At 53.8% G+C, this 25,795-nt stretch overlaps 10 protein-coding genes across 10 annotated transcripts; 5 read left to right on the plus strand and 5 right to left on the minus strand.

Moving 5' to 3' along the window:
* The first annotated feature begins 324 nt into the window (after positions 1-324).
* DICSQDRAFT_135739 (glycoside hydrolase/deacetylase) lies at positions 325-2,729 on the plus strand. Its single transcript, XM_007364802.1, has 12 exons — positions 325-698; positions 765-810; positions 882-966; positions 1,020-1,080; positions 1,143-1,333; positions 1,397-1,418; positions 1,478-1,633; positions 1,691-1,724; positions 1,782-1,837; positions 1,951-2,001; positions 2,065-2,089; positions 2,306-2,729. The coding sequence occupies exons 1-12, from the start codon at positions 643-645 to the stop codon at positions 2,489-2,491; spliced, it is 969 nt and encodes a 322-aa protein (XP_007364864.1). The 5' UTR covers positions 325-642; the 3' UTR covers positions 2,492-2,729.
* Positions 2,730-4,758: 2,029 nt separating this feature from the next.
* Positions 4,759-6,102, plus strand: DICSQDRAFT_180044 (uncharacterized protein; the record flags this gene model as incomplete). The annotated part of the gene is made up of 3 exons (XM_007364803.1): positions 4,759-4,883; positions 4,939-5,697; positions 5,787-6,102. The coding sequence occupies 2 exons, from the start codon at positions 4,759-4,761 to the stop codon at positions 5,669-5,671; spliced, it is 858 nt and encodes a 285-aa protein (XP_007364865.1). The 3' UTR covers positions 5,672-5,697; positions 5,787-6,102.
* Positions 6,103-6,650: 548 nt separating this feature from the next.
* On the plus strand, positions 6,651-7,513 carry DICSQDRAFT_135740 (uncharacterized protein). The gene is made up of 2 exons (XM_007364804.1): positions 6,651-7,380; positions 7,443-7,513. The coding sequence occupies exon 1, from the start codon at positions 6,832-6,834 to the stop codon at positions 7,336-7,338; it is 507 nt and encodes a 168-aa protein (XP_007364866.1). The 5' UTR covers positions 6,651-6,831; the 3' UTR covers positions 7,339-7,380; positions 7,443-7,513.
* Positions 7,514-8,929: 1,416 nt separating this feature from the next.
* DICSQDRAFT_58911 (AP endonuclease) lies at positions 8,930-10,620 on the plus strand (the record flags this gene model as incomplete). Its single annotated transcript, XM_007364805.1, has 7 exons — positions 8,930-9,021; positions 9,078-9,245; positions 9,319-9,402; positions 9,457-9,571; positions 9,631-9,787; positions 10,005-10,113; positions 10,179-10,620. The coding sequence occupies 7 exons, from the start codon at positions 8,930-8,932 to the stop codon at positions 10,618-10,620; spliced, it is 1,167 nt and encodes a 388-aa protein (XP_007364867.1).
* A 950-nt stretch (positions 10,621-11,570) lies between these two features.
* On the plus strand, positions 11,571-12,321 carry DICSQDRAFT_146435 (WSC-domain-containing protein; the record flags this gene model as incomplete). The annotated part of the gene is made up of 2 exons (XM_007364806.1): positions 11,571-11,897; positions 11,974-12,321. 2 exons carry the CDS (start codon positions 11,571-11,573, stop codon positions 12,319-12,321), a joined length of 675 nt encoding a protein of 224 aa, XP_007364868.1.
* DICSQDRAFT_180047 (aryl-alcohol dehydrogenase [NADP+]) lies at positions 12,315-13,840 on the minus strand (the record flags this gene model as incomplete). Its single annotated transcript, XM_007364807.1, has 5 exons — positions 12,315-12,504; positions 12,567-13,094; positions 13,163-13,387; positions 13,470-13,551; positions 13,611-13,840. The coding sequence occupies 5 exons, from the start codon at positions 13,838-13,840 to the stop codon at positions 12,409-12,411; spliced, it is 1,161 nt and encodes a 386-aa protein (XP_007364869.1). The 3' UTR covers positions 12,315-12,408.
* Positions 13,841-14,374: 534 nt separating this feature from the next.
* DICSQDRAFT_135743 (Aldo/keto reductase) lies at positions 14,375-16,311 on the minus strand. Its single transcript, XM_007364808.1, has 6 exons — positions 16,167-16,311; positions 15,859-16,098; positions 15,716-15,797; positions 15,435-15,659; positions 14,838-15,362; positions 14,375-14,773 (listed from the first exon to the last, which is right to left on the minus strand). The coding sequence occupies exons 2-6, from the start codon at positions 16,086-16,088 to the stop codon at positions 14,678-14,680; spliced, it is 1,158 nt and encodes a 385-aa protein (XP_007364870.1). The 5' UTR covers positions 16,089-16,098; positions 16,167-16,311; the 3' UTR covers positions 14,375-14,677.
* A 2,251-nt stretch (positions 16,312-18,562) lies between these two features.
* DICSQDRAFT_126466 (uncharacterized protein) lies at positions 18,563-19,919 on the minus strand (the record flags this gene model as incomplete). Its single annotated transcript, XM_007364809.1, has 10 exons — positions 18,563-18,582; positions 18,642-18,691; positions 18,714-18,796; positions 18,851-18,878; positions 19,023-19,143; positions 19,268-19,452; positions 19,513-19,573; positions 19,632-19,716; positions 19,776-19,809; positions 19,864-19,919. The coding sequence occupies 10 exons, from the start codon at positions 19,917-19,919 to the stop codon at positions 18,563-18,565; spliced, it is 723 nt and encodes a 240-aa protein (XP_007364871.1).
* Positions 19,920-22,853: 2,934 nt separating this feature from the next.
* On the minus strand, positions 22,854-23,864 carry DICSQDRAFT_169189 (uncharacterized protein; the record flags this gene model as incomplete). The annotated part of the gene is made up of 1 exon (XM_007364810.1): positions 22,854-23,864. One exon carries the CDS (start codon positions 23,862-23,864, stop codon positions 22,854-22,856), a length of 1,011 nt encoding a protein of 336 aa, XP_007364872.1.
* Positions 23,865-24,405: 541 nt separating this feature from the next.
* DICSQDRAFT_180050 (ubiquitin) lies at positions 24,406-25,221 on the minus strand. Its single transcript, XM_007364811.1, has 5 exons — positions 25,093-25,221; positions 25,006-25,023; positions 24,896-24,925; positions 24,747-24,829; positions 24,406-24,688 (listed from the first exon to the last, which is right to left on the minus strand). Exons 1-5 carry the CDS (start codon positions 25,108-25,110, stop codon positions 24,601-24,603), a joined length of 237 nt encoding a protein of 78 aa, XP_007364873.1. The 5' UTR covers positions 25,111-25,221; the 3' UTR covers positions 24,406-24,600.
* Positions 25,222-25,795: the final 574 nt, after the last annotated feature.

Raw genomic sequence — 25,795 nt, forward strand, 5'->3', positions numbered from 1 at the left:
ACTCAATTCATAGCTCCCGATGCGTGCGACAACAGTGGGGGGCGGAAGACTTGAAGAGGTCTTACAAGTCTATAACAGAAAGAGCAGTGGCACCGTATCTGTCTGTGAAGGAGCAAATCACTGATCCCGTACATGGTTGTGCGAGTACAAGACACTCCGGAATAGGCGCCTATGAGGCCAATCCGGTGACCCGATTCAATTAGCACGCGAGTCGCTCCCAACTGGTGTCGTCTTCAACCAAGTGATTCTCGCGCTGTCATGACTGTCCACTTTTTCAAGCACTTTCACTGTGATCGCCTATGTCTTGTCTCTGATAAAGTACCACGATATCCAGCACCATGAGGAAACTGTGACTGTCCCAAAACAAGCGCGCGTGTGGTGCCGATAAGTGGTAGTACTATGCTTCCTCCGAGATGCCACGGACGGCAATACTGTATCGCTGCCAGCCTTATCAGCTCAGCCTCGCGGGGTAGTAATGACGTAGTTCAGAAGAAGCAGCCTTATCGGTCTACTCAAAGTCCCGGCGGAGGCCCGTGTCTACGTCTACGTGCTATCTCAATAACCTACTCGCTCCCGCAGGATCGCTACTCTTCCGCTTACTATCGGCAGCACTGCGAGTTCAACACACCCTTATACTGAAACATGCCACGAAAAATCCTCATCGGATTCGGTGTCGATGTTGACGCCGTTGCCGGATGGTGAGTAACAACCGCCGTGGGTTATCTATGTTTGACGTCGTGTCTCAATACCAATACCAATGCCAGGCTCGGCTCATACGGCGGAGAGGATTCACCGTTGGACATCTCGAGGGCAAGCTCTCAATCTCGCATTGCTCTGTAAGCTATCGGCTGATATGTGCCCTCCATCGCATTGCCACGCAGGGTGTGTACGCTGGAGAAGTGGGCACTCCCCGGCTTCTCAAACTCTTTGCGAAGTACAATATCAAGACCACCTGGTTCATTCCTGGTGCGGACGATGAAATCTGTTACAGGTATCGCGACTTAAATCTTTTATACCAGGTCATAGTCTTGAGACATTCCCTGAGCAGATGGCTGCTGTCCGAGACGCTGGTCATGAAATGTATGAATGTCCCGCGATCTTCACATCAGGGCCACATGCTGAATGTGACTGCGCATTCCCAGTGGCCTGCACGGTTATTCACATGAGAATCCTGTTGCGATGACGATAGAGCAGCAGCGCGACATACTAAACCACACCTACGACTTACTTACAAAATTCAACAACGGCATTCCTCCGAAAGGGAGCGTAGCCCCTTGGTGGGAGACAAGCAAGGACGGTAGCTTTCTTTTGCTAGACAAGGGCATTGAATACGGTATGCAGAAAGGGTTCGAGAATTGTGTACTCGCTGACGCATTCCGTTCAATCCCCTACACAGATCACTCCAACATGGCGCACGAGTAGGCAACATGCACTGCTACATTCATCTACAACATACTCTAACAAAGCAACGCCACAGTTCACAGGCTTACTACCTACGTGATCAAGATCTCTGGACGAAGATCGATTATAAGGCGAAGGCAGAGACTTGGATGAAGCCTCTCGTTCGTGGGAAGCAAACGGGGCTTGTGGAAATTCCCGGGAACTGGTACCTCGATGACCTCCCTCCTATGATGTACGGGGTATCGTCTCTCGCCTTCCTGTGCACCAAGCTGATACTATTGCATATCAGGTTTATCAAATCTAGTCCTAACTCTCACGGATGGGCGAGTCCTGTGTAAACATTTGATGAATGGGGTGCGCAACTGACAGAAGCCCCGCAGGTGAACTCTCGGGATGTGGAGCAACTTTGGAAGGATATGTTCACGTACCTGTACAGGTCAGTTGCCGATACGCGGTGTCTCCATTGAGCGAACAGCAGCTGTTCGCTCCCCTTTTGTAGCACCGAGTGTCGACACCTAGTACTTACTGCGTGCCGATTGCGCTGAACAGGGAGGAAGAGAATTTCATCTTTCCCATCACGATCCACCCCGATGTCAGTGGGTGAGTCGCGTTCCTCTGGTATGTCCAACTTTGGCAGGAACGCTCATAAGGGTATTTGATTAGTCGTCCTCATGTGCTGTTGATGCTTGTGAGTTAAGATGCTTTCTCCTGATGTTCCTCATCTCTGTGCGAGGCTCCTATCTTGAGGCTGAATGCCTGGCGCTGGACGCTTCTCCGACCCCCAAAATGCATTCCTGCCGTTTGTACGAAATCATCCATCAAGCTCCTGCGCTATTTCGCGCAATGCGTTTGCATCTCCATCTCCGTCATCGACACATCTTCTCACCACGTTTGCCCCTTCTAGGAACGCTTCATCGAGTGGGTCAACACGCACGCCGACGTGCGCTGGGTGCCTATGATCGACATGGCAAACGAGTTCCGCGCGAGAGTCGCCCCACCACCCGGGGCGCTCATGCCTCGGGGCTTCGTCCCCACGCCCCCCTCGGCGTCTGCGCCGCCCGCGAAGCCTCCTTTTACAGCCAAGCTGTGAGCGCGAATGCAAAGTCCAATCGGAAGCCCGGCAACATAGCTGCAAACGACGGCATATGAGGAAGAAAAAGGATCGTGAGGAGATGCTCATTACAGAACGGGGACTGAGCGTCGTCCTATTTCCGACCACAGTGAGAGACCCAGTGTTTGATGGGGTATCGGGCATCATCATGGCTGTCTGGATACGAAACGGGGAGGCCAGAGGGTCGCAACGTGTACGCCGTCATCGAACAGCGTCAATGCACTATATGATTTGAGTACGTGTCCGGTGAATCTGGTGCTACCGCTGGAACGCGAGCGCTTCCAAGGTTCCGCATGTTCAGTGTATGCGCGTGCAAAATCTCGCAAAGCAATGTAAGTAGCGTACATTGAAATTAGCTAATTCGGAACCCCGTACACGCTGCAGGATAGTGTTGGGGCGTGACGGGTCGAGCAGCCAAAGATGCAACGTACGTACAGTACCTCCCTCATGCCTACCACGTTTGCACGAGTGCGATAATAGCTTGAGAAAGCAGCGGGACGCATAGCGCCACACTCACGTTGACGGGCCACCATACAAACGATTGCCCAACAATGCGAGCGCTCATTCGACCTGCCAATACTGCTGGAACATCAGAACGGCCTGCATTGTCGTCCCGAGAATACCTCGCAGCGAATCATCGGAGCCAGAGTCGGAATGCGAGCAGCGGCAAGTACGAACGATAGGGGTAGAAGAAACGTCCAGAACACCACTGCTAAGGAAATGCCAATACAGCTTGCAATGCCATTCGGAATTAGACTAGACACACATCTAGTCAAGCAGAGGACCGTGGTCCGTGAAAATGAAGTAAATCACGCCGACTTGCCTGGAAACGCGTGTATTGTCAACGGCTATCGTCTCTTGCTGCGATGCACCGTTGTCAGAGAGTTGCAGCCTGTGAAGAGGCATCATCGGCTGCCACGCTTGGAAGTTGAAACTGCCATAGCCGACGACTCGTTCGAGGTCAAAGGGCTGTAGCCGACTCGGAAACGGGACCAGTCTAGACAAAAGAGTCGTGGTTGGGGACCGGGCATCAAGCTCAAAGACAAATCCTCGATATGCCGTCCGAAGGTTAAAACACAGCATGTCTTGTACGATGACCACGGACTCGAACGAGGGCATGTACAAGGACAGCGCCTGAAAGGGAAGAATGGACGGCACGTGGGAGATCACAACATTGCAAGCGCGTGGAAGACCTCGCCTCGCAGACGCATGGGAACATGGCGAGTGCGGTCATGAAAGTCACTCAGACTGTGGGAGAAAGCGAAAAGTACTGTACTTGAAGCCAAGAGCTCGTAGGGACTATTGAGGTGGTGCAGCGTACGGAAGACGAAGGCCCGGATACGTCGAGGACAGGGTACTTGTGACGATGGTGTCGATAAACCGCAGCCCACAAGCCTTGTCTGAATTTTGGGTTAGAGCCCCCAACGGCCACAGAGGCCTATTGGTAGTGATCCCAGTCGCTGCGACGCTTGTATGTTTCATTGTCCGTCAGGTATACGAAGATCGCGAAACTCGAAGATGCAGCTGCAGATTGTACGTGAGAGCTTTGCAGACCGCTGTGAGAGGAAGATGGAGACGGCAAGGATGAGTGGTTTGGCTGACGTGCTAGTTAGTCTCCGCCAGTGGCCGGGGAGCGGGGGCGCGGGCCTAAAGTAGAAGATCCGCGGGCCGAAAGGTAATAAGGGGAGTGATGGGAGCGGGGAGCGGACGATCTGGATCTGGATCTGGATCTGGCCGAGGGAAAGGTACCGAAGTGGACGGAAGCCAAAAGAGGCGCGACACGGCCATCAACGCGCGAAAGCAGTTGGCACAGGCAATCGCGACGTGACGGGGCTCTCCCAGCCAGAAGCCGTCACTAAGTATGAATAATCCTTCACGACCAAACATGACGCCTTCAATAAATCCACAACCGTCCATCGCCGTCTGTCAATCCATCGTCCTTTCTACTCCCTCATCTCCTCCCTCCCGGACGTCCCTCGAGAGTTTCCCCGTCTGAGCAATTTCTGTGTTATTCCCCTGACTCTCTCCATGGTCTCCGCTTGCGCCTCGACACCTGCCCATGTCTCCCCCGTGATGAATCCCGCAAGTCCAACCGCAGTCACATTTCTCCACCAAGTGACGTCTGGCATGCACTCGCGTGCCTCCTCGCGTCCTTCTTCATCATCATCAAATTCGAGCTTCTTTGCCTACCCACCAAGTGCCAGCTCGTTGTATTCCTATTCATCAATGCAGCTCTCTCCTGTGCCATGCTATTCTTCGCCGACCTCACCTGCCATGACTCGCGTGCGTCCTCTACCAACCCCTCCCGCGACCCCTCTTCAAATGCGTTCTCCACTTCCTCCTCGCCCGCTTCCGGAGCCACCACTTCAACGTAGGCAATCAGAGCATGCCTTCCGCTCGACCCCCCTTCCGACACCACCTACCAGTGCTCGTACTCCTCCAGCCCAGTATTCGACATGTCCCCCTCCTGCTCTGCCTATTCCTCCACCAGAAGCTCCTACATCTGCCCCTGTTCCTCAATCCGCCACCCCGGAACGTCCGTCGATACGGCTGGAAATCCCTATGGGATCTCCCTCGGAGCAACCCGTGTCGCCGCTGTCACCCATCGTGTTCAGCATACCCGGTTCACGCGAGGTCAGGATGCGCCGCGAGCAAGAACTCGCACGTCGCATGAAGGATTCCGGTTTTCAGGAGGCGCGATCTCCTACCGAGCCTCCCGACCATAAATCAGGCGCTAGTGAACTCACCTCGGGGCCGTCTCGTTCGCGCGTTTGCGCACAAGAACTCTCTCCTGCATACACAGACTCGGACGACGAGCGGGACGTTGTACTGCTCTTGGAGCACGACTCGGACATGGAAGAGTGCCCAACGCGGAGCGCATCTCGCGCGGCGATGCTCGCGCTTTTCTCCGACGGGGACGACGAGTCGGACTCTGGGAGCGTACCGAAGTTATGGCAAGTCCCCGAGCACGAGCACGAGAGGCGGAACTCGTCGCATCTCCAGGCCCAAGTAGATGTCAAAGTCGAGGTCGTCACAAGGGAGGCGGTTGCGCGCACGAAGCGGCGGTTCAGCCGCAAGTGGATCCGCGAGCGCAGGGGCAAACGGTGGACTGAAGACGACTTCGGGGAGATCATCTCCCAGCTCCGCAAGCTGCGGTGAAGCTGTGATTTGCATACGCTGTGTTGGTGAGCTACGCTTTCTCTTATCTTCCCGTGTACCTGGCTGACGTGCTATGCTCTGCTGTCGTCATAAATCCTTCGCTGAGGGTATCAAGTGTACTGTACAATTGACCACATCCAAAATCGCATCGACGTCCCTCCTTACAATGTACATTATTTTCTCATCCTCATCCGCCCAGTCCTTGTACAACCCACTCCATCCACAGCTTAGACGCGATTGCACGTACGCTCATGGGCCAGCCATCCTCTTAGACCTTACAATCGCTCTTGCAGTAATATTATTGTACGCTCAGAGAACCATTGACTTACACATCTTCCCAGGAATGTGCCCGCAGGCCGGGCGGCGTGGCGTAGTCGTGTGACCTGTGTCTATAGTACTGTACTCCACCACAATTCACGGTCACATCTTGCGGCACCTTTGCGCACTACGTAATTGCCTAGATGGTGCTTTCGACTCGGATGATGCCCAAGCACGGCAAGGGCGACGGCACAGCTAGTAGCGTGCCTGCCAGGATTGTCGGGGCCGCAATCGGTGGCGTTTCAGCCTATTGCGTTCGGCCGCCATGGTACCTGGCTGCGGGGGAAAGGGGGTCTAGCTCTTTTCGACTTCGGGCCTCTGCCGCGGCGTATGTAGCCGTTCTGCGAGTCCGACAGGGACGTCAGCTGGGGAGCGAAGGCTATGCGTCTTGCGACATTTTTCCTGGCACTGAACCGGTCCGCGTGCGGGTGTGTTCCCCGGTTGTCACTTGTTCGTCTCGTCCCTTCCCACAGCCTGAAAAGACTGCCCGATGGCCCGCCAAAAGCGTTACGTGAAGACCGACGCGGCCATGATCATCAGTCAATTTACGACGCGTCGAACAGCCGAACACGCCAGGCCTGCTCTGCTATTAGTGAATTATGTATGTGTACAGATGAGACTGCAGCGGTACTTACGTACGTGCTGATGCTGATGTCGGCAGGATCGTTGCTCAAACAATCTAATTGACTTGCCAAGAGGCCTTTCGCTTTCTGCGGACGTCGCCGGAATGCAGCCGCCGCGGACGTCACGTGCTGAGAAGACGGGTGCATTCCGAGTACGCACACCTCCGCGAACGCGTCCGCAACCAAGTACTCCCAGCCCCGGCACCTTCCAAACCTGCGATGTCATCCTCCGTAGATCTGAGCGTGATCCCCCTCGCTTACCGACTATTCTTCCTGTACATCGAGCCCCTCTCCGCGATCGTAGGGGCCATCTATGCTGGCGGGCTCCCCGCGCAGTACCTGGCCTACCTCACGTCCTCTCCCACCGCCGCAGCGCTTACCCGCATAGCGACCCCGCACACCGCGACGCTTATCTCGCTCTATCAGCTCTCCAACCTCTACCTGCTCTTCGCACTCAACGAGCACTTCGTCCTGAAGTCGACCTCGTCGGTCCGCACATGGCGGGCACTGCTCTTTGGGCTGCTTACAGCGGACTTTGGGCACCTCGCGACGATGATCCCGTTGGCGCAGGAGAAGGGGTGGGCAGAGGTCTTTCTGAGATTCTGGGCGTGGAACGCGATGGAATGGGGGAGTGTCGGGTTCGTATATGCGGGCGCGTCGATGAGAACGTCGTTCCTGCTTGGACTTGGATTTGGCAAGGGCGCCAAGCTCTCCAAGAAGGACTGAGCGAGTCTGTACTTGGACTTCCGAACCTTGGTGAATGTACTGGTATGTCCTCGTTATCCCTCAACGAGGCACCATGATCTTGCTCAACCGTTCATATGTTCCAGCCATGTCTGTACGCTCGCATTTGTACCATAGCTTTCCTATACGACGTTATGCTGCACACTTCCGACGTCCCTGATTCCCTTGTGCTGGTCTGGCGAGCATTCGACGCCCCCGCGTGACCCAACGCTTATCTGACGCTTCCCCATCTTGCGAGGTCGGTTGCGTTGAAGTGCGTCCTCGTCATCGTGAGTCACAAGAGACGATGTTGGGGCGCGAAGATTTAAAGAAGCGAGGGTTCGAGTACCAGGACGTCCCTCGGAGATAGCCCGAGACGGTCGACTGCGATCTATGTTTCGATGCTGTGAAAGTAGGGAGGCGGACCGATTTCGCCTGACTCCCCTTGTATCCATACCAGGAGTGAAGGTGTTCTAGCTCTTATGGACCCCACTGCGCTTCTTCAACGATCAATAGGGTTTGTTTGGACCGATTTGAACAAAGGAACCTGGGACCGCAGCGACAACGGCTCCTCACCGCTCCAGGGGTTCGGAGTCGCCAGTGACGGTGCTTCGAAATTTCGAATCTGGTATCAGTCAATATCGCTCGTTCATGATGTCTTGGCCTCTTCTGGCCTTGATCGCGGCGACAACCCCGGACACGTTCTCCCTTGGCGGGAATCTCTTCCTCGTCATCAGCTGGTGCCTGCTTGCTATGATGCAGGGAAGTATGCACTCACCAACTTCAAGCAAAGTGCGCCAGGACATCCCGCGAGGAAAAAGGGCGCGGCATACCGAGTTGTTCCACGAGTCTGGGGTTTGTGGCACGAGCTCGGGCGATATGTCCATACTGATATCGTTCGGATGTGTGCGAGTCTCTGCTCGCCCGCGTAGCGAGTCACACCAGTAGACTTTGATTGTCATACGAACATCAGTTCCTCTGGAAAAGCTTCGAAACGAGGGTGCAAATGCATCAATTGAGATGACTGTGGCCGTAGAGGACAGGTACTTGGTTTGTCCTGTTGGGTGTCTGGGGATTATGTCAGCCTTTGGTGACAGAGGAGGATAGGTTTGTTGAGTCGTAATACCTCCCTCGGGCGGGATGCTATGGAATCCTCGGCTAAAGCATAACAATAAGTTCTCAAGCCGCATTGAAGTTCAGACTCGATGTGGGTGACAGACGCGCTTGTCACGCCTTGCCCACCGACGACGGCCTCACGCTCTTGCAGAGACTAGTGTCAGCTCTTCACATCGACTAGTTTGCATGCATGGCTCTCAGGAGGAGCACGAGGGTCGCCACCTCCACTGTTACTTCTGCGGCAACATCGCAAGTAACTCGCGTCATGACCACCGTTGCTAGCTCTCATACTCGCGCTACCTCCTCCTTGAGTTCTCTATCTTCCGACTCCGATGAAAATACCCGACCTGCGAAACGCGCTAAGCTTGGAGCACGACAAGAATTGGAACCCGAACAAAATGACGAAGTTGAACCAAAGACGAAGAAGCGTGCAGGGAGAAAGAAGGGCCCGCCGTCAGAACTCAAGCCCGAAGACTTCATGCCAAGGGCAGTGAATCCCTGGAAGATAGGCCCGCATGTCTCTTCGGCAGGTGGAATAGAGAATAGCATCATTAACGCTGCCGCGGTTGGGTACGTTCGGCTGATTCATCCCAAACACCACGCACATGTATCTCATACATACGCAGTGCGAACGCGTTCGCGATCTTTCTCAAGTCCCAGAGGAAATGGCAGTCAAACCCCCTCAAGGAGGAATCTATTGCGAAGTTCAAGACGCGCATGAAGGCATTCGGATACTCTCCGTCCCATATCCTGCCTCACGGGAGCTACCTCGTGAACCTTGGCAACCCAGACAAGTGAGTCTGTTGAGGTGTCAGTCGTGCCCGCCTTCTGCGCCGCGGAATACATCCCTAATGGGAATGTCTACAGAGAAAAGAGGGACAAGTCTTACGAGTGTTTTCTGGACGACCTCAAACGGTGCGAAGAGTTGGGGTTGCTGTTGTATAACTTCCAGTGAGTTCGTGCCTGCTCCATTCGCTGGCCTGCCTGGGTCCTGATGGTTTCTAGCCCGGGCTCAACGGTCGGCGTCGCTACACTAGAGGAATCTCAAGCCCTCATCGCCGAGTGCATCAATCGCGCTCATAAGGAAACAGAGCGCGTTGTTGTCGTACTAGAGAACATGGTACGCCATTGTGTGAATGTAGCTTGATTCACTCACCTACTTCACTGTCAATTACTTAGGCTGGTGCAGGCAACGTGATAGGAGGCCAATTCTCAGACTTAGGTGGTATTATCAAACACGTTGAAGAAAGGACTCGAGTCGGCGTCTGTCTGGATACTTGTATGCGTACTTGTCGTCGAAGTCTTATACTTACTCAACCCCTTCTGCAGGCCACATGTATGCGGCAGTATGTATATCCCATCCATCATGGAAACTCCATAGACTAATGCGGCGCAGGGATATGATATGACGACGAAAGAGGGATGGGAGTAAGTCTCCTAGTATATTCCTCTATGATACTACGACTGACCATCTACCGAAGCGCGACTAGTACGTGCCTATTACGATGCCTTTGCTTTTACACTCGTCTCAGTCGCGCATACACCCATCCCAGTGGACGACTTCGACAGCGAAGTCGGCCTGTCCTTCCTCCGCGGCATGCACATCAACGACTCCAAAGGCGCGCTAGGGAGCAAGAGAGACCGGCACGAGAACATCGGCCTGTATGCGCATCTTCATTTTCCGCCTCGTCCCGACATGGATGCTGACTTCAATCGATCGGCTACAGGGGACATCTTGGCCTGCAGACATTCGCGCACGTCCTCTCGGACCCGCGCACGCGCGACATCCCGCTCATCCTGGAGACGCCTGCATACGACGTCCCTGCGTCCTCTGGGGCGGCGAGGGATAGGCTTGCGAAGGAGGGAATGGGAGTATGGCGCACGGAGGTGTCAGTGCTAAACCGCCTCTCGGGGCGCCTCGGACATGTTGATGGTGCGGATACGGCGGCAGGTGAGGGGGAGATCAAAGATAGCGAGTTCGACGCTTGGAGGGAGGAGATCCGGGATGCTGTAAGGGTAGCGAGTGCGTTGAAGGATGCCAAGGGGAAGAAAGAGAAAGGGAAGGATGAGAAGGGTAAGCAGAAAGGAAAGCGGAATAGGGGCGAAGAGGATCAGGAGGATGAAGATGATGGCGTTGATTGTGAGGATCACTGGGTATCGGGCCCATGATGTGAGTTCATTCAAGTACCCGAACATATTATGGCTGACTTTCCCGTCTTCTGCCCTGCAGACTTTCACTAGCATATCGATATCCTGATCACGCTCTATCCCTGCGCAGGTGGAGGGAGCACGGGTGTATATATATTTGACCGAAGATCCGTACATCCAGAGACCTTGGTGTGCTTGCCTTGGGGCATATAGTCTGCTAATCGCGCATCTTCCCCCTCATTGACAGAAGAGCTCTAGAATACGTCCATCCGATCGCCGTGCATTAAGGGCACGGGCACTGGAAGCACGGACTATTCGACAAATTGGATCACAGTCTCCTTGGAATTCAGTAACAACTCAAGTGCATGGCTTTGATTTGTGGCCCGTGCTCGCCCTTCGTGAGTGCATGTAGGGAACTCTGTGGTGAACTCCGAACTAGAAGAGCATGCGACATTGCAGCGTCATCACTTCTCTGATTCATGCGCTATGGCCCTCTCTATGACCGCAATGACAGATCTTTGCTCAGCGAGGGCGGACTGCCTCCGGCAACACTGACATCGGATCTACTTGCCCATATAGATGCATTGAGATACCTTCCACGACAATCACGGACGTGGGTGTCATCGCTTTTTCTCTATAGCCATGCACGTTCGAGTGCTGACTAGAGTGTTGATTTCAGGCTTTCAGACTGTCCCTGTCTAGCGTTTTAGCGGATAGTGCATCTGCCACCTGAGGCATGCATCTTACGCCCTTGACCACAACTCTGCCCGCTATTCAAGGCACTCTAAGAGACGGCGGGTCGTACCTTGCCTTGGTGCCTTGGTCTATTATCCTCTCTCTGTCTGTTCCTGGTTCACTAGCGCGCAGAAGCCATGCACATTGCTTCCCCACCTGCATAAAAGCTCGTCAACCGGCGGAACGACGAGACGACTAAAGCCCTACCCTTGATCTTCCTAGAGCCCGATTTCAACATGGTACTCCCTCTCGCTACCCGCGCATCTACGTTCAACCCTCCCACAATCCCTCTCAATTGGTCTACCGTATATGCATGCGCAGTCGACGTCCCATCCCGAGTAATCGCGGACGATGTCACTACCCAATACACCGACAACACACCTGCGTCGTGCATCGAGCGCTGCGATGCTGACAACTCCGTATACGCCGGCGTCGAGTTCAGCAACGAATGCCATTGCGGCACGGGCCTAGTCGGCACGCCGACTGCTGCCCCAACCACCGACTGCAATATGGCCTGCACAGGAGACGAGACTCTATCCTGCGGGGGATCTTTCCGCATCCAGGTACACACCATGTCATCCTCGCATCGTGATGAGCGGCGTTCACTGATATCGCCCGCCACGCGTCATGGCTCGACAGATCTACAAGTCACCTGCTCTCGCTCCGGGCTCGTGGACGGGGCTAGGGTGCTTCGTAGACACGCCCACTACACCTGCATTTGGTCCGCCTGTCGTGCATACGACGTTTGCATCGAATCTGGACTTCGTTGACCAATGTATCGACTACTGTCAGCATGTCGGATACCCGTTCGCAGGCGTTGAAGACGCAAGCGACTGCCAGTGTAGCTTCGGGTTCGCCGGCGGAGTCGTGAGCGCGCCAATAACCGACTGCAATTCGACCTGTCCACTCCCTCCGGGGGAGGGGAGGGAGTTCTGTGGCGGCGTGCAGAGGCTGGATGTATTCCAATATGACTGGCCGGGGTTCTGAAGACAGATCGGAGATATATTGTACATTACATCGGGGGACCAAACATACACTGTGTAAAGCTCAGACTACTCGTGTATCACTTCGCATTCAGTTCTTGCGAGGAGGCTTAATGGCAGCTAAGAGAGGCTGTGTGTCGACCTTTGCAAACATGAAATGGCGCCGCGGCACTTGGCCATATTCGCCCTGTCGTCAGAGTGAAAAGTCAGTTATCGATCCTTGCTGGACGTCATAGAGAGTATACTGACGATCACGTTCACGGGATAGCCCTGTTGGAACGGAGAAGCATCGTCGATCAACTTGAAATGCTCCTCCGTCAAGTGAATGTTGAGCGCCTCTACGTTCGCCTCCAGCTGCTCGACCTTGCGTCCGCCAATAATCGGGAAGATGAAGGGAGCCTTCTGCATCACATACGCGATTGCGACAGCTGTAATACTCTTCGCACCCACTTCCTTCGCGATGCGCTCTAGGACCTGGCACACAGCGCGCTCCTCGTGTGTGCGCTTCCACTTCTGGCCCGGGAGGATTTGACGACCTAGCTCGCCGGAGTGGAGACGGCGCTCCTCCTCCTCGTCGGTGCGGATGTGTCCCGCGGCGAGTACGCCGTAGGGCGCCAGCGCGATACCTTCGTGGCGGCACATGGGCAGAATGTCGCGCTCGGTGTCGCGCTCGAGGACGGACCATTTGACTTGGTAGATGACGAAGGGCGTCTTGCCATTGTAGCGGGCGTACTCGTTGGCCTTCAAGACCAGCCAAGCGGGCATGTTCGAGACACCCTATGAAAAACGTGCAAGGCGGCGGTCAGTTGTTGCGTCCATCACGTAGGCGGATAAATTAGACATACAAGATAGAGAACCTTGCCGGAAACAACGAGGTTGTGAAGGGCGTCCATTATTTCTTCGACGCTAGTGTGATTATCCCAATTGTGACAATAGAAGATATCGATATACGTCGTGCGAAGCTTTTTCAAGCTAGCCTCGACCGAGAGTGCGAGAGACTTGACGCTATTGCCCATATAGTTGGCTCGGACCTTCCTCTCAACAGAGCCGTCGTCCCAGTGTTGGGAATACTATGGTTGAGTGAGGTAGAGGCGAGTGATAGGTGTTAGCGAGGAAATTCGCCTCTTATGACGATAGGGGAGAATTTCGAACCTTCGTAGCGATCACCAGTTGGTCGCGGATGCCGCGCGACTCGGCCCACTCTCCGATGAACTCCTCGGAGCTGCCATCTTGGCTGTACACAGAAGTATATGATGAGTATCAGTATATTCTCAATATACCCATCGTGCTTACTAGTAATTGGCAGTGTCGATGAAGTTACCACCAGCGGCGAAGTATGCATCGAGGAGACGGAAGGAGGATTCCTTATCCATCGCGCCCATACCGTGGGCAGCCCATTTGTCTCCGATGCTCAAGCCACCAAGGCAAAGGGGGGAGACGAGGATCGATGCACGCGGAGCAAGGTAGCGGTAGTAGCCCAAGCGAGTGAGAGGTTCTGGGTTGACAGGAGCGAAAAGAGACATTGTCGGTTGTTTGAATTAACGATGAGTTCAGTTGAGAAGGCTGAGTCGCAGAGGTAATGTTATGCCGACTGGTGCTTCAGACACCCCCCTCTTATATCAATCGCAGACCCAGGTCCGAGCACTTGAAGAGCTGTCGATGTAATCTTGGCATTCGGAGGACCTGTGGTGCTGCCGACTATTCTTAGCTTTCATACCTACGAGTGTTGGCTAGCTGCGTACCTTGGCATTGCGATATGCTGTTATGATATCGCTACTTGGGTAGCGGTCTGCAGCAGTGTTGGGCGCTTTGCACTCGGAGGAGAAGGAGGCGCACAGTATTAGTCTGGCAATCCTTGCTTGGCGGGCGCTCCGGAGGTCCTCGTGGCGCTGCCATCTATTCTTGGGGACTCACGACTCCGAGTACGCGTTTGCCACCGGCGCAAGGGCCTATGACTATATTCTCTCAGCTCATCTTGAGCTGCAATGTCATATATGTATGTCATATTTGACAGTAGCGTCAAAGCTTGTGCACGTCGAACGGACAACTTGACAGGCTAGAATGCATGCGACCACAGGCTTCTTTGCTGCAACTAGTACTACAAGCATCGAGTGTGCTATAGTGCTATGGTAAGAGACGACACCAGTCGGCGCGCGGATGAGTAACGACCTCGTGTTTTCAACTGGTAAGTTCCACAACCTGAAGGGAAGCTTGATAACTAAGAATAGCCACTGCGTAACGGGCAGCATCAGGAGAACTCAATCAATATGGCAGATTTTCAGGAGCGAAATCTCGGACAAAGCTAATGTATTTGAGGATCTTATGGGTGTGCATTCGACGTCCATCAGATTGCCTTTGGTTCAGTTGTTACGAGTAGGCTTCAGCGGTGCCAGAATAGGCTGGTGTTCCACTTTCGCAAGTGAAGAGTAGAACCATGGCAGGGTGCCGTACGCACCCTATCACCGGCAGCAACGTCAGCGACAACCTCGACACTCTGTCTGGACACCGTATGAGTCTCACCGTAACAGTCCAGGGGTAGCCCAGCGGGAGTGGCGCAGCGGCCTCGATGGCCTTAATATGCTTGTCGGTCAAGTGAATACTCAGCGCCTCCAAGTTCGCATGAAGCTGTTCGATCTTCCTCCCGCCGATGATAGGAAAAACGTATGGCGCCTTCTGCATCACGTAGGCGATCGCGACCGCGGTGATGTGCTGTGCCCCGACCTCCTTCGCGACTTTCTCCAGAGCCTGGCACACAGCACGCTCCGTTGGGGTACGCTCCCACTTCTGGCCAAGTAACGTACGACCGCCCTCGCCAGACTCACGGCGGCGTTCCTCCTCCTCATCGGTGCGGATGTGGCCGCCGGCGAGGACAGCAAAGGGCGCGATGGCAAGACCTTCATGACGGCACATGGAGAGGATCTCGCGCTCGATATCACGATCGAGCACAGACCAACGCGCCTGGTAGACGACGAACGGTGTCTTGCCGTTGTGACGGGCGTATTCGTTGGCTTTGACGACCATCCATGCAGGCATGTTCGAGACACCCTGAAGAGAAAAGCGCAAGATGCCAGTGAGCTCCTGCATGTTAGGGCAGAAAGGTGTCGAGAGTGGACGTACGAGGTAAAGCACTTTCCCGGACACAACGAGGTTATGAAGACCATCCATGATCTCCTCGACATCTGCCTCGTTATCCCACAGGTGGACGTATAGGATGTCGATGTAGGTCGTGCGGAGCTTTTTGAGACTAGCTTCCACCGAGAGCGTAAGAGACTTGATGTTGTTGCCCATGAAGTTGACTTTTTGTACAATTGAGTCATCCCCGCGGTGCCAGTTATGGGTGAACTAGACATGTGGGCATTAGCAAGGTAGCACAAACGGAGCAGCGGTAGGCCACACACCTTAGTAGCGATGACAAGCTGATCACGAACACCGCGCCTTTCAGCCCATTCACCGATGAACTCCTCAGAACTGCCGTCTTGGCTACACGAGCACATCAGTAACGAGACTTCCAATCAGTGCGATCGGAACGAGTTGTACTTACTAGTTATTCGCAGTATCAATGAAGTTTCCGCCGGCATCGAAGAAGGCGTCTAGAAGGCGGAAAGAGGACTCTTTGTCCATGGAGCCCATCCCGAACGCAGCCCACTTGTCACCAATGCTCATGCCACCAAGACAGAGAGGGGAAACGTGAACGGCAGCGCGGGGCGCCAGCTTGCGATAGTAGCCAAGACGAGTGGCAGGCTCGGGTGCGGGTGCGAAGAAGAAGGACATTCTCAATATTCTGCGACAAAAAGGTCATCGGCATACGGAGTCAAGTACTCAGTCGTCTTAAGTTAGTCGAGAACTCACCGAAAGACTCGTTTAGCTTGCTACGAGGGAAAGTGCAGTATATGCAGAGTGCAGGAATAGCCAGCCGCGTGGTGAACGGAGATTGATATATGTGGCAGGAGCCTGTACCTGATGGAGTATATCCCGATAGGAGATGAGAATATCGAGGTGGGAAGCAGAAGCAGAAGTCCAGAGAGTCATAGTGCTCCCGCCCAACCCACAGACAACTCCTGGCTCTCGGGCGCAAAGACTATGGATCCACTATAGCACCATTGACTGGTCGGCGTCCCGCTCTGACTTTGCAATACATTCGCAAGCGATACCGGTGTTCTGACACTTGGTAGCTGTGGACGTACCCGAGACCTCCGGAAGCCCTGTGGCGCTGCAGCTTACGATTCGCCGATTCACCATACCACGATTCCGAAGTTACGCTGGTATTTCATCTCTCCATGGCGTGGGTATGAATTCGCGTTCATGGGACCGACTATCTCGGTGCTCCTGTGGGTCAAAGAGATACGTACACAGGCATGAACATGGGGTCCAGAGCCTCTTCGCAAGCTCGAACGCTATGCCGGCTAGCCACGTTGGTATACTTCTGTTTTGCCGAACGGATTGCGCGTCGGCGGGGATGCCGGCCGTTACGGCACGCTTGGAGTGCTATAATGACAGAGGACATTTTGGTCTCATGCCCAGACGTCTGAGCACGAGACCACGGACATCCGTAACAGCGGGAAAGGGAGTACAGCGCTCGCAGGCACCAAACGCTTGTGTTACCCTCGACGCGGTAGCGTCAATCCAAGACACGCACTCCCTGTAAAGTTGCAAAGGCTCGGAATAACGGAACGCTCCCTGTGCGATCTGCCGAGTGGAACGAAGGGCGAACCCGGTACCTCATCACCACCGGTACCTCATACAACATGGTAGAAACTCTCACCAAGCATGTGTATTCTTCAATGTCAGTGCAATACGTCATGAAGGCGATGAAATTTGGCAGCGATAGTCAACTCTTGATAGGGCACGGTGAAACTCGCGACCGAGGTTGACCTATGCATATTAGCCTATGTAATTTACACGTAATTTACCGGTAAATCTGCAGACGCCCGGAATGGGTGGGTCAATTTGGGTCAATCAGCTACTCAACGCTGCTCATGTGACACAAGCCATATCGCATGTGAGGCATCGTCTGATATGCATCAAACCGGCGGCATTATGATCCAAATCACAGTAAGTGCTCGCCCCGCCCCCAAGAGTTGAATCAGTGGCGGTAATATTGCATATCTTATCTGCTAATAATTGAGGGTCTTAGCAGACAGATTACCCATTGTCGTCGACTCAAGGTGTTTCACGCCGGAAGGCACGCCGGATGTCCAGGGTGTCCCGCACGCACACAAGCCTGGCATGAGACTACGAGCCATTGGTGGACGAGTTGGGTCCAGAGTTGGGCTAAGGTTTTGCAGATAGAACCCTAGGCGGCAGCTTCTTCAATAAGCCTGACTTTTGTTAGCGCCGATCTTTCGCCAAAGATCCGTCCAACTGGTGTACTTGATACCTATTTGACCATTCTGATGCGTTATTCACTGTATTTCACCACTGATGTAATTCACTGTCATTTACCCCTGTAAATCTCGAGCTTGCCGGGACCCAGTGCTATTTAGCCCGTCAATCTCATCGGCGGACCTATTTCACCGCGCCCTAACTCTTGACATGTTTTAGCGGACGAGGACTTGGTCTGTGGCGCGTCGTTCCGTCGTCGCGACGCTCAGGCATTAGTTTAGGGCAGGGCTGGATCCTCGAGTTCTGATCTATAACCTGAATCATGTGCCGTTGGCGCCATCTCCTCGCGCGCGCGCCAAGCCTGTGTCTTGAGAACAACAACATGAGGCTTTTACAACATCTGGGGTCATTGGGACCGGTATTGAACGTCGGAATGAACCTCAATTTGAAGCCGAGCGATAACCCAGACCGCACACGGCGCCCCTCTCAACAACACTGGGAACTTGTTGTACACGCAAATAAATACAGGGCGGCATTGGAGAGCACATAATGGGCAATTGAGTGGGGAACTGGGCATCGCGACAGCAATTCATTCTCTCTGAAACGTATATGGTGCAGTCACTGTCCTATTCTGGTCTTTTGAACCTTCTTCGGGCCCTACATCATATTCCGGAGGCGTCATAGGCCAGAAACCTCAATTGGAAACTCAACGCTCGCACCTCTGTCTGCTAGATTGCGAGTCCTTGAGGCAGAATGGCGTTGGCGGCCGGCGAGACTCGACCGCGGAATTCGTTAGCCATATCGAGCATACGTACCCACTGTACATCTTCGTGAGTGTTTACCCATTCAATGAAGCGCTCCTGAGGCCGAGTAGGGGAGTCAGAAGGGCTATAGTATACTCTCTGAGTAGAAACCCACCAGCATCAGGAGTACGTGAGGCCGGCTAACGTAAAACGTTCAAGCGTGTAAGCGATGCTGAACAGGTTCTGTCGGGAAACTCACCCGCTGACGTCTGGATGTATAGATATAGGGAGATGAAACTTTCTTCCTCCCTGCAAGACCAAGTCAGGAAACGTAGTTAGCGGGAAGAAGACCCCGAATGTGACTAGATAGGTGAACGTGTCCTTCCATAGCTGCTCGACGTCTCGTGTGTTGACCTGATGCAATCATTCAGAGACACGCTCATTCCACACTGACCTCAGCAAACTTACCCAGCCGTTAGGATTCCCAGCTGCGGCCCTGAAATTAGTACGTCATCGCAGTGAGTTAGGGGTTTGCTGAGCATAGAGAGAGTGCTTCTTCACATTAGAGGCGGCCAGTCATCGAGATACCTTGCTCGCCAAGTCAGAACGTTTTTTAACGAGGGATTGCACTGATGCGTACCAATTAGTCGGAATCTTAACCAAGCCTGTCTCCGTTTCTCGAAGGAGAGGTTTTATCCATGTCTCTGCCTTGGCCTGGTAGTCGATCTTTGTCCGGTCGTCGCCCATCCGTAAGTAGTAGGCTGTAATTGACGATCAGTCAAACATAGCCGGGAGAGATGAGCAAGATACGTGCTCGTGAGCCATGTCCGAATGATCTATCGATCGTTGTTTAGTAGCTGAAGGATTTATTCCAGTTGTGCGTACTGACCGTACTCGATTCCTTTCTCGAGGAGTAGCCGAGCGCTGTCTCGACTTGGGTCCCAGCATGGAGCGCAACTCCGATGCCGTTGTTGAACTTGGTGATGACATCGTATGCGTGATCCAATACATCCTTCTGCTGCTCGACGGTCAACTTCGACTGTCGCTCATGGAGATAGTCGTGCATTCCACTGTGAAAATCGGAACCACTCAGTTTGACGCTTTTTTCTCAACAATAAGATAGAGTTGACATCTCGTGCCCCGCATCCCGGACAGCGGCCAGTTGTTCCGGGAATGTCTCCAAACTATGCGCTGAACAGGGATCAGTAATGATTACCCCGCTACAGACTACGGATATGCAATAGCTCACCGGGGATGAACCAAGTCGTCTGGATGTTGTACTTGGCAAACAATTTCAGGAGGCGAGGAATGCAGACCTCGCCACCATACATCCCCTACAGACGTGTCAGAACACTGTCGATCCCAAGCCGAGGCCGGAGCCAAAGAAACCCACCCTGGAAACGTCTACCGGGGAGGTCTCCGCAATCCTAGGGCTAATATCCTCAACACTCACAGCAGAAGTACAACCTATTGCGACGTACCATACAGACGCAGCATCGGCGTCGACTCCGAAACCAATCAAGATCTTTCGCGGCATATCTCAACAGTGCCCGTGCAGCTGAATCTGAAAGCAGACCTGAGATAACAATGCGATGGACGACCAGGTGATATATATATCCTCTGGTTCTGAGATAGAATGAGGGGTGCGGCCTTGAGGCCTGAGGACCCTCTGCGTAGGGAGAACCGGTCAGAACATCCCTCATGTGAAGAAGTCTCCACGTGGATCTAGTCTCCGTGTTATCGCACAGTCAGAAAGCGATCCATCATCATGTGTGGAAACGGGAAGACCTATCTGAGTGGCACGAGACGAAGGAAGACCAGGAGCACAGAACCGGAGCCGAGGTGAATTAGGACGTTCGGGGGTTAAATCTGCACGCTGGTACTTGGTTCTTACGCAATAGGCTCCTTGCCATACCAGCATTAGAACCGTCACCACAGATACAAGCTCATGCGTCCGATGGAGACGTATATTACAGTGAAGAAGTACTTGATGGTATCGATTACGAGGGGTGATTGTGCAGAGGCGCCCACATACTTCAGGGCAGGTCGTCTGAAACCGGGCTTCGAGTGCCATGGAGGGAACAGACTCCAATTATACAATCAAGCAGGACCAAGGTTCTGAAATAGAGTCATCAGGTGGCAGGGGTGAAGGCGTTCCGGCCATCGTGCCCGGGAGAGAGGCCTCGGTGGTAGTAGGAACGGGTCCATCGCGCTGATAACGTTTTCAATGTCGAACAGCGATCAGAAAAAGACGACAATGAACCATCACGTACAGTACAGTCATAGTCCAGAGGTGGTCAAGATGTTCCGAGGGTATATCAGGTTCGGCCTCCGTCGTACTTGCCTGGTCGGACTGGAGACGCTTCTGATGTCAGCAATCGACCTACACGATACATCGCACGATGACGTACAGAATCATCATACACTGGAAGGGGGTATGAGTTTTCAAGAAGTCGTGTATACTTGGTCAAGTACGGGGCGAGCTTTACAAATCGTTTCGCGTACTCCAGGAGCTGGCCCTTGATGCATGCGGCATGTAGCCCAAGGGGGGCTCGCACGGGACTCGGACAAGAGCTTCCTATACAAGTCATCCAGGAGCTTCTGATCCAGTGCATTCTTGCAGTTGGCAAAGCTGTAATCTAGCCGTGCAGCCGAGAAAAGGTCCGGTTCGTCGCTTGGCCCGGAGCAGGCGCGCTGATCAATGTACTGCTTCAAGAGCCAGACGGACTTGTAGGACCTCGGAGAGCTAGCCATGACGTCGAGGAACATACGCGAATGAGACATAGAGAGGCCGCAGCGTTCGAAGAGAGCCGGGATCGACGAGGTTTCAAAGGCGAGGCAGAATTTGTCGAAGGTGCAGAGTCTGATGAGCTGCATGTACTTCCGGCCGAATTCGAGTTCCTCGCCCTGACAAGTGGCCGCAACGAAGCCGAATTTCAGCCACAAATCCTGTACAGGGTTGGGATGGGCTCCGGAGACCAGGCAGAAGTAGAGGGCATGGCAAGTGGCACGATCGAGGGGGAGGGTAGCGTGCTTCCTCCGGATGTCCTGCGGGCTGTCCTATGAGGAGCCACCGGTAATCGTCCAGTCCTTACGGAGCACCTGGTCTGCGCTGGACACAGCGTTCTGATGAGATTTGGATTCGTCCGCGGGTATAACATCGAGTAGCCACTGACGCTGGAGGAACCATGAACAGTACGCGCCTCTATTATGTTCCAGGATGGTCTCGAATCTCTCCCTAATCCTCTCGACGAGCTTGCCCTCCTTACGCCACGTACTGACCTCCTTGGTATCAATGTCGAAAAAGACGAAGATGCCTTTCCACAGGCCACACATCATCGTCTCCCCCTCAGGGCCCAGGACGCGGGATGCTTTGTCGAAACCGTAGTCGATCCGAGTCTGAGCGTCGACAGGGATGAGATATTGCCAGTTCTCAGTTTGACACCTGGTGCTGCAGTACCAAATGTTGCGACATCCGGAACACCGCTTGGGATTAGAGGCCTCTTCCAGGCAACTACCACAGATGCGAACGACCATCCTATAATCCTGAAACTCTCTATGAGGCATACGGCAGGGGTCAAGGTGAACAACGAGTACCTACAGGTGTAGCAAGGAGTAAGATTTCCGAGGGGCGTTTGAGCTTGAGAGTTGAGAACAAGAGGAGTTGGTTCGTTTCTGGGGCGTTCCAAGGCAAGTCCCGAGCGAACAAACTCTGAATTTTCTTACCTTTCCTGGTGTCACAGACTCCTAGGGCATGTCAGTATAACCTTGCGTTTGATTGCTGCGGACGGTCTCGAAGGCGGACAGTACTCCTAGCGGTCGATTGCGTTCGATGTGAATTGGATGGTGCAAGCGATTGGAAGCCTGGTTTCGTAGACAGAGCGGGAGCTGCCTATAGGTAGAGTGCTGTTGCACGAAACCGCGCTTGTGGAGTATGACCGTCTACGAGGAGGTTATTGCGTGGGAGTCGACGATCTACGTGGAAGTACAACCTGCGAAGCGGGACCAGGACATCGTTGTAATGATGTCCAGAGTACAGAGATCGGATCTGAGCGCCCAGCGACAAGTAGTAGCCGAGATGTGTGCGTACTTAGGTACAAGGGGTGCTCAATTCTTGTCGGTCGCTCAGTTGCTCGCGCGCCTATTGGGCGCCTGCCTAGCTGCATTCAAGGTCAGCTCAAGCGTCACAGTACAGCCCAGACAGCGTCGCAAACCTACAAAGAGCGCTCTAAGTACAGTAAGCCACCGATATAAATTGACTCAAGGCATGCCAAAGATTATCATCTATAATGAGAGTAGATCAATACGGCCGTCCAAAGCGAGCATCACCAAATGATTAAGGCGGTACTCGGAGGGCGCAGAAATTCGTGAATGCAGCGTAATCATCGACTGTATGGTCTCGTGCTGGATGCGTCTTCCAGATCAAGGTCAGAAAGTGTACCGCTCCCTATAAACATGTCTGAACGTACTCTCAAGCAAGGACAGATACGGAGTGTCGGCTCTTCAATAACCGGGAGTACTTCGCCGCGTGCGGTGAATATTTTACGAACTTGAACTTCTTGACATACTCCAGCAGCCGCCCGCGAACGCGAGCCTCATGCAGCTCCAGCGGGTCCACAAGCGAATCCCAGAAAAGCTTCTTGTACAGGTCATCCAGCAGCTTGCTGTCGTCCGGGTCCTTGCAGTTAGCGAAGCCGTAGTCGACGAAGGCGATGAGGAACGGCTCCGGAGGGTGATCCACGTGCTCCGGAACAGGAGAGGCAAGGATATCGATGTACTGCTTTAGATCCCAGACGGACTTGTTGTCCGAAGGAGTGCCGGCCATGACGTCCAGGAAGAGACGGTAGTGAGAGACAGAAACGCCGTAACGTTCGAAAAGGGCGGGGATGGACGAGGATTCATACGCGGTGCAGAACTCGCCGAAGGAGCAGACCTCGATGAGCTGCATGTACTTGGCTCTCAGCTCATCTTCCTCCACTCCGTTCATCGCAGCGACGAAACCGAAGTCCACCCAGAGTGTTCGTACAGGGTGAGGACTGCTGCCGCATATGAGGACTGAATAGAGGTCGTAGCAGGCTCGTCGTGTGAGAGGGAGGGCGTTCATTTCTTGGCATATCTTCGCCGCGGTATCATTTGATGAGCCTCCAGTGAATCTCCAGGCCGCTATGAGCATGTTACCGACCAGCGCCGCGAAGTTCTTGCTAGCGATGGATTCGTCGTGGGGGGTCCCGTCCAGGAGCCACTGGTACTGCAGGAACCATGCATAGTACACGCCGCGCTGACTGAGGGGAACGGCCTCGAATACGGTCTTGACGCCTTCGATGAGTCTCCCCTGCTGCCTCCATCTACGCACCTCTTGCGGTGGAATGGCCCTGCAGACGCATATCCAGCTCCACAGACCGAGGAGCTGGGCGTCGATGCCCACAATCGCAAGGGCTTTATCGAATCCGTAGTCGATCCTGGCTTGCATGTCTGAAGGCATGCGGCTGTCGTTGCATGCGCGAGCGAGATGGTAAGCACTGTCGATAGGTTTATCGATCCTGCAGCTGAAGATGTGGGTCGTCCAGTGCGCTTTCTGACACTGCGCTGCAATACCAGACCTCTTTGCATCCGGAGCATCGCTTGGATCCTGTGTTGCAAGAAATGCATATATGCGCGACCATCGTGCGATCTACCAGCTCCAAGACGTCAGAGAGATCCTGAAATCACAAGTCCGCTGGTCGGTACGTACCGTCGGTGGGGGTGGACGGGATGAGGGCAAGTTTCATGGCGCTTGCAATGAGCAGGTCTTGAGCTGGATCGCTAGTTGCCTTTGCGTCAAGGCGAGATCCGGGCTCCTCTGTCTGATCTGCGGCGCCCTGCGTCCAGTGTCTGGTCACAAACACCAATATTCTGCCCTTAGTGGCGCTCTATAAGCAGACTATGATGTACAAGAATTGCTGGCGTGGCATGAAAACCAACAAGGAACCCCATAGAAGCTGCTCTATCGCGCGCGCACAGAAAAGTACAGAGGTGCAAGAAAGCAAGTGAAAGCGGTTGCGAATTGTGATGGGTCTAACATGGATACAACGCACTGCAGAGAATACACCACATGAACTTCTTATATTCCTTGATCTCCGCCCACGCGCACCTTCTTCCCAAAGCACTTGTCAAGTCAAGGGGAAGTGCGTTCGGCGAAGGCCTTCCTAGCAATGTCAAAATATCATCATGATCAATGTCTAGCAAGCGCCTCCACGGAGCGCAAGCACTAGATGTAGTACAGCTCCGGCCGCGATATTGAACTCCTTGACGACTTTGTCATCCGCCCTGCAGCACAAGTTGGCACGAAGAAACGAGTGGAATCATCGCAGGAACAAACACGTACATTTGCCTACCAGCATAGATCAACCGCTGCTGCGGTGGGGGCACACCAGATTGCTCCTCGACCTTCTCCTTGATACGAGAGACCTAAAGCGCGCCAAAGACAGCCGTGTATTGAGCGGTAGAGTGGAAAACGATATATACGCCACACACCTGATCCTCAGGGTCGATATCGAGCTCGATCTACCGTTCGCACCATGTCAGGATGGTTGCTTGCAGTGAAGGCTTGTATTTCTAGCATTACGACAGAATGATCTACGTACCTCCTTGCCCGTAAGCGTCTGGATAGCAGGCGGGATGTCATCAGTGGCGCGCCCATGCACTTGTCGTATGCTCATTATGCTACTCACCTTCACCTTGATCATCATCTTGGCAGATTATAGCAATATTTCTCGCTGTTACTTTAGGGCTGATGGATCCCTAAGGAGTAAGGGGGCTAGAGAAGGATGGAACAGCAAGACCGAGTCGCTGTGGCGTTGGGCAAGCAGGACGAGCGTGTAGACGCCTATGCTATACAGACGCGTCCGCCCGATATGGTAACGGCTCTCTTCCGAGACTATGACTCAATGCACTGGTGACACACAAAACTCCTTCGACTGCATACTGCGCTCTGGACGCGATGCTACTCTGCAGAAATAACAGGCTTGAACGATTTCCGAGCGGCCAAAGACACTCGAGACAGCTAGCATCCATGGCCACTGAAACACGGCACAAGCGAGAGCCCGAGCTGGCTGCTTGAGAGTAGCCAGCGGGATGACGAAGGTCAGACGCAAGACAGCATTTCGGATCAAGATGCACGCCGCATGGAGTGCCGCCTCCTTCTCAGAAGTTCCCCTGGGTATTCTTGCTCCACAGATGATTAATAGTCGGAGAAACGGCCAAACCTCTGAGGACGCGGTGAGTACGTCCTCGCTCAGTCAAGTCTTATGTGTACGCTCCATCTCACGTACACCGCACATTCAGTGGGGGTCGTTAGTTGAAGTCGGTTACGCATGCGAACGACTGCTACACAGTCCGGAGATGCGGGCCGCACCGGTATCGTGCACCTGAGTA

The sequence above is a fragment of the Dichomitus squalens genome (genome assembly GCF_000275845.1).
Source record: "Dichomitus squalens LYAD-421 SS1 unplaced genomic scaffold DICSQscaffold_10, whole genome shotgun sequence".
NCBI lineage: Eukaryota > Fungi > Basidiomycota > Agaricomycetes > Polyporales > Polyporaceae > Dichomitus > Dichomitus squalens.